The sequence below is a fragment of the Mustela erminea genome, chromosome 10 (assembly GCF_009829155.1).
Source record: "Mustela erminea isolate mMusErm1 chromosome 10, mMusErm1.Pri, whole genome shotgun sequence".
Taxonomy (NCBI): domain Eukaryota; kingdom Metazoa; phylum Chordata; class Mammalia; order Carnivora; family Mustelidae; genus Mustela; species Mustela erminea.
Window position 1 is genome coordinate 109,226,373 of NC_045623.1, and position 6,091 is coordinate 109,232,463.

A 6,091-nucleotide genomic window follows, 5' to 3' on the forward strand; every position below is an offset into this window, starting at 1 on the left:
AGCGGAGCGCGCGGGCGCGGCGAGCGCGGCGGCCCGGCGGCCGAGCGACCCCGGGAGCGGCCGCGTCCCTGCCCGCCCCGCCCGCCGCGCCTCCTCCCCGGCGGGTGCGCGGCGGGCTGACCTCTGCGGAGGCGGCGGGGGCCCAGCATCGGGCCGGGGCCGGGGGGGCGCCGGGGCCGGGGGGCGGCGCTCCGGCCCGGCCCGGCCCCGCCCGATGTCCATGAGCGCGAACACCATGATCTTCATGATTCTGGGGGCGTCGATCGTGATGGTGAGCGGAGGGGCTTCCCGTGCGCCCGCGCCCGCCTCCCGCGCCCGCGCGCCGCCTCCCCCACCTCCCGCGCCTTGTTTACCGGCCCGCGCGGCCTGCGCTCCCCATCCCCGGGCTGCCCCGCGCTCCCCGTCCCCGGGCTGCGCTCCCCGGCTCCCGGCAGCACCGAGCTCCCCATCTCTGGCCTGCGCTTCCCAGCCCGACTGCCCTGAGCTCCCCGATTCTGGAGCTGCCGCGGGCACCCCTGTCCCAGGCTAGCGCTCGCCCACCCCCAGCGCGCCGCCCCCCACACCCCATCCCACACCCCGGGCCCCCGGCCAGGCCCGCTCCTCGGCGCTGACCGGTCATGGGCTCTTCCAGGCCATCGCGTGCTTGATGGACATGAACGCACTGCTGGACCGATTCCACAACTACATCCTCCCGCACCTGCGGGGCGAGGACCGCGTCTGCCACTGCAACTGTGGCCGGTGAGTCCGCGCCCGGTGGGGCACACGCGTGATCACACATGTGCGGCGGCGGGGCCCTCTGGGGCGCGGGCAAGCCCCAGGCAGGCCTGGCTGCAGGACTGCGCTAGGCCCGTGGGGGAAGGACTGCCCAGCCTCCGCTGGGCACCTGGGGATTGGCCAATCGCGTTCCAGGAGGGGGAGCATGCCTGAGTAGTTAGGACCCCCTCCCAAAATGCCTTTAGAGAAATGGCCTGTGCCAGGGTGATGGGCAGAATGGGCCCCAGGCCTCCTGGTCCAGGGCCTGGAGGCCAGGAGAGCCACAGCCCAGCCCTGGGGGTCAGGAGGGATCCTGCGCACGGCTGTGCCCACAGAGTACACTGTCCTGCCTGGGCCTTGCACTCATGTTCACGAACTTTCCTGCAGGCCAGGTACAGGGAGGTGCAGAAGGTCAAGGTGGGCAGGGCCTACCTTGAGGGGCCTCGGGTCCAACCCTCTCACTGCACAGAGGAGGAACTGAGGCAAAGCTGGGTGTGGCTTGTTCAAGGTCATTCAGAGAGCCAAGGGAGGGCCCAGGCCCCTACACCCACCGTGTGAACGCCCCCATTCCGTGCACGTGTCCTAACGGAGTCTTCCTGGCCATGCATGTTTGTACGTCCATGTACAAAATAAACATCTTCTCACGAGACGCGCATGTGTGTACTGTCTGTGCATATACATGTGCGTACACATAGCACACACACATCCGCACGCACACCGGCCCCACGGGAAGCCCTCAGGCCGGGACCCAAGAGAAAACAGAAGGACGCTGGGGTGGATAGAGACTTGGCCAAGGTCACACAGCCAGTGAGGGACTGGGGGCCCCAGCCCAGAAGCTGTGCTCCTCACCCCTATCCTGTATTTCTGCCCCAGGGACACGTGCGCACACACGGTGGGTGGGGGGGGTGTGTGTAAGAGAGGACGGCTCCGCGCCTGTGGGTGCCGAGCAGCTTATGGGAGCGGAACCCAGACATCGGGGAAGGTCGAGACCCTCGCATGTAATGACCCTCACACGTGCTGTCCCAAGAACCATCGAGCGAGTTTGCTGGGGGCGGTGGGGGTGGCCACTCTTTCCCCGAGGTCCTGGTGTTCGTTCCTGCCGCACACAGCCCCCAGCTAAGGAAAGGCACGAGGTCAGTCCTGTGGTCTCCTGGGGCAGCCGTTACTATAAGCCGGTTAAACCGGGGTGGTCTTGAGACCCTCCCAGAGGCCGGCAGTGTGCACCCACAAGGCCCAGGCTCTAAGTCCCGTAACCATGAGGAAGGCACATTTTACATGTGTGTGGGCTGTGGTGTCCTGACCCGCGTGTATGTGCCTGTGGCTTCCCAGCAGGACCCCTCAGGGCAGCCAGGGGGTGTTTTCAGAGCGTCACCTGCAGTCCCATGTGGACTCGAGTGGGACAAGCGCGCACAGGAAGCCGCCGAAGCGAGCCATGCGCGTGCAGGCTAGCGCGTCCCTGGCCGCAGAAAACCCGAGAACGGCCCCCGCTGCTGGTGTCGAGTTCTGGGCGTGTGTCCACAAGGCTTCATATGGGATATGTGGGTTCAGTGTGCAGCGCACTCTTCCGCAGCGACAACGTACATGTGTACGCACAGTACATGCATGGCACACAGCATCCGCGACAGGCGTGCGAGTGTGTCTGCAGAGAAGCGTGTTGCACATGAATATCCCTGTGTGAACCATGTACACGAGTTGCCGCAACGGGCTCGATCGTGTGCGCATACACCATGAGGCATGAGCCTGCCCATGTGTATGCCTCCGCCATGCCCAGGTGGAGAGTTTCATACAACCGACATGTATGTAAATGCTCCCAGTGTACGTGCCGGCAGGCACTGTCTGTCACCTGGCGATGGCTGTGCGCCGGGCTCAGTGCATGTGCGCCCGCATGTGACCCGCGCTGGGCCTGTGCCCGGGCTAGCATGCACACACGCGGAGCTCGTGGCCCCATGTTCGTGGTATACACGCATGCATGCGGCTGGCGTGTATGTGCGACGTGCCTCGGACCTCACAGGCACGTGCAGCATGCATGAGCCAGGTGACACATGTGTGTGTGCCTCATGAGAGTCCGTGCGCCGTGGGAGACCTGAGCCGATGCCCCCAGGGGCCCCGCTTGGAGGGGGAGGAGCGTACAGGGCAGAGAGGAGCTGCAGGTGGCAGGCCAGGGACGGGGTTGCAGGCCGTGACCTCTGACGGCTGGAGGTCCTGAGCCACCAGGGCCACTTCGGTCCTGGCCTTGTCCTGCTCCTGGGGCACCAGGGAAGTCTCTGACTCCTTTGGCAGCTCAATCTTCAAGTTCCCTGCCTCGACCAGCTGTGTGTCCTGAGGAAGGCCCTGGCAGGGACCCTGGGCTCAAAAGGCAGGGTAAAGCAGGGACAGTGACACCCTGTTTTAGCAGCCCCTGCACGGCCTGCCTGGCCTGGTGCACCCCAGATGACCGGGACCCCGAATGGGTCATGAATGGCGTCTGCTCCTGAGGAATCGGCAGCCGCTGCTCGTTCTGGTGCCGATTAATAGTTTTCCACCACTTACGGGGGACTGACAGTAGCTGCGGGCAAAGGGATCTGGCTGTCTTCGCTACGGACTCAGGGTTGGTGGCCTCCACGCCACGGGGCTGTGGCCAAGGCCCCACCACTGAGCAGGATGGCCTCCAGCAGTGCCCAGAAGGAGCAGTAGGGATGAGGAGAGGAGGCCCGCCTGCCGCCATCCCTGCTGGGCTCCTCCGGGGAGGAAGACGCGGTGTGGATGCCACCGGTAGGGCAGGAGCCGTCAGGGATCAGGGAGGAGTGGGGTGTCCGGATTTCTGAGACGGTCCCTGTGGGGGAGTCTGCGAGGCCGGGGGGAGGGGAATAGGGACCCAGCTCAGCCACGCGGAGGTGCCACCATCTAACTGAGGGGAAGATGGGGAGAAGCAGGTTTGGGGAGGGAGGAGCTATTTTTAGGTATGAGTTTGAGGTGTCTGTAGATCCCACGTGGAGACGCGCACGCACAGGCAGCCGGAGCTCAGAGCAGACCGGGGGGGGGGGGGCGGCTTGGGGGGGTGCTAGAGAATTGAAAAGACCAGCAAAGGGGCTGGGGGAGGAGGGGCAACCATGAGAGGTGGCCCCCTGGGCAGGACTCCAGAGCGGTCCCTGCACTGCCAGGCCAGAAGGGGCTGCAGCCAGTGACAGGGGCAAAGGGTGGTCCCCACAGGTCCCTCTCCTGGGCTCTCCGGTAGGCCGAAGCCCAGGTCCGGGGTGGGGACAGATCCAGAGTCAGCTGTCGGTCTCCTGAGCACGGCCTCCCCACCCAGGATCTCCAAGCCCAGGAGGGGACCCAGACAGGAAGGAAGGAAGCACGTGGGGAGAGCTCAGAGTTGCTCAGAGGCGAGGCTGGACCGCGGAGGGGAGGGCGGCGGAGAAACGCTGCACAGGCCTTTGTGGGGGAGGGAACACACGGGAGTCCAGGGAACCCCAGACAGCTGGGGCATCCCCGGAGCGGCAGGCAGGCCCCGGACATGCAGCTCTGTGGGGACATGGGCAGGAGACGGGGTGAGAGATGGACACTGGGCAGAGCGCCCTGGACCGCCGCCCCAGAGAACTAAGGAACGGGGGTGCCTGCAAAGGATGAAGGGAGAGAAGGTAGACCAGAGGCCCAGGGCAGGGCTGCCCACTGGGTCGGGCGGCACTGGGCAGCAGGGAGGGGGACAAGATGGCCTGTGGGAGGGGAGGCCGAGGCCCTGCCCCTGGCTGGGGACAGCCTGTCCTGGGCCTTCGCCCTGGAACGCTTGTTCCCCTGCACCGCGGCCTCCGAGCCCCCCGGGACGGAGGAGGGAGGAGGGTGACGAGTGGGCTTCACTCCGACCGCGGACCACGGCCCCTTCCCGACCTCAGCTCCGCACAAGGGCCGCTTCAAGACCAGCAGGGCGAACGGGTACCGCGTACCGCCGGGGGCGCCGCCCGCTCCGCGGGAGAGGTGCCAGCCCGCCCTGCCGCCCCCAGGCACCACATCCACTACGTGATCCCTTACGACGGGGACCAGTCGGTGGTGGACGCCTCCGAGAACTACTTCGTGACCGACAACGTCACCAAGCAGGAGATCGACCTCATGCTGGGGCTGCTGCTCGGCTTCTGCATCAGCTGGTTCCTGGTGTGGATGGACGGCGTCCTGCACTGCGCCGTGCGCGCCTGGAGGGCCGGCCGGCGCTACGGTCAGTGAGGGCGGCGCGTCCCCGCGCCCCCGGCCCCGCCCCGCCCCGCCCCGCCCCCACCAGAGCACGCCTCCCTCCCTCCCCGGCCACGCCCTCGCGCCACGCCCCCACGGGGGTCACGTCCCCGCCCGGCCACGCCCCCGCGAACGCCCCGCCTTCGGCTCTCGCCACGCCCCCTCCCAGGCCGCTTCTCCGCTCGACCACGCCCCCAGCGCCGCCGCGCCCGCGGCTTTCGGCGCTGCCGCCCCCCGTGCCCCGCCCCCGTGCGCGCCCCCGCCCCGCGCCCGCGCTGACCGCACCCCCGCCCCGCAGACGGCTCGTGGACCTGGCTGCCCAAGCTGTGCAGCCTGCGGGAGCTGGGCCGGCGGCCGCACAGACCCTTCGAGGAGGCGGCCGGCAACATGGTGCACGTGAAGCAGAAACTCTACCACAACGGCCACCCGAGCCCGCGGCACCTCTGAGCCGCACGCAGGACTCGCGGGGCTTCGGCCAACGCGCCCACGCACACGGGACTGGACGGCCGCCCCGGGCCAGGGCGCCCGCGGCCGCCGGGCGTGTCCAGCGGAAGGTGCTGTCTCCTCTTCTTTTTATAAAGGGGGTCGGGGCGGGGCAGGCCGCCGGCCTGGGGGTCAGACCCGGGCCTCCGGGGCCGGACAGGGCGCGGGGACCGGGGCGGGCGGGGGGCGCGGGCACCTGTGCGGGCGGCCGGGACCACCTGCTCGCCCCGCACACTGCGGTCTCCCCCGCACCCGCGCGGGGACCATGTCTGTTACTTAAGCCCGGCCGCTTCTGGCGCGGGGGAAGCGAGGCCGGGAAAGGGGCTCCGCAGGGAATGGGGCCGGCCCCGGCCGCGCCCACGTCTGCACACGGGAGCACGTGCATGGGGCGTGTGCGTCCGCGGGCCGCAATGGGGGTGGGGGGCGGGGGGCGGGGGTCCGGTGGAGGCCCCGGCCTATAGCAGCAATAAGGCCCCTGAGCCCCACTGCGGCACGTGCGGCCACCCTGCCCAGGGCATCCCCGGTCGGGCGCCTCACTGTGACCCCCACCCCTGCTGGTCAGTAAATTCTCCAGAAAGCTCCAGTCTTGGCCTCTTGTTTCATCGCTGAACCTGTGACCCCTTCAAGCGTCTGCCCCTTGAATCAACCATGAGAT

At 68.2% G+C, this 6,091-nt stretch overlaps 1 protein-coding gene across 1 annotated transcript; it reads left to right on the top strand.

Annotated features, from left to right (window-relative positions):
* Nucleotides 1-214: 214 nt before the first annotated feature.
* TMEM240 (transmembrane protein 240) lies at nt 215-6,019 on the top strand. Its single transcript, XM_032301610.1, has 4 exons — nt 215-271; nt 632-738; nt 4,731-4,939; nt 5,252-6,019. Exons 1-4 carry the CDS (start codon nt 215-217, stop codon nt 5,398-5,400), a joined length of 522 nt encoding a protein of 173 aa, XP_032157501.1. The 3' UTR covers nt 5,401-6,019.
* Nucleotides 6,020-6,091: the final 72 nt, after the last annotated feature.

Excerpts from the sequence above, each read along its gene's own strand:
- TMEM240 (XM_032301610.1), top strand. The coding sequence starts at position 215 with ATGTCCATGAGCGCGAACACCATGATCTTCATGATTCTGGGGGCGTCG. Across the intron at positions 272-631 it reads TGGGGGCGTCGATCGTGATG|GCCATCGCGTGCTTGATGGA; the intron begins GTGAGCGGAGGG and ends GGGCTCTTCCAG. Across the intron at positions 739-4,730 it reads TGCCACTGCAACTGTGGCCG|GCACCACATCCACTACGTGA; the intron begins GTGAGTCCGCGC and ends TGCCGCCCCCAG.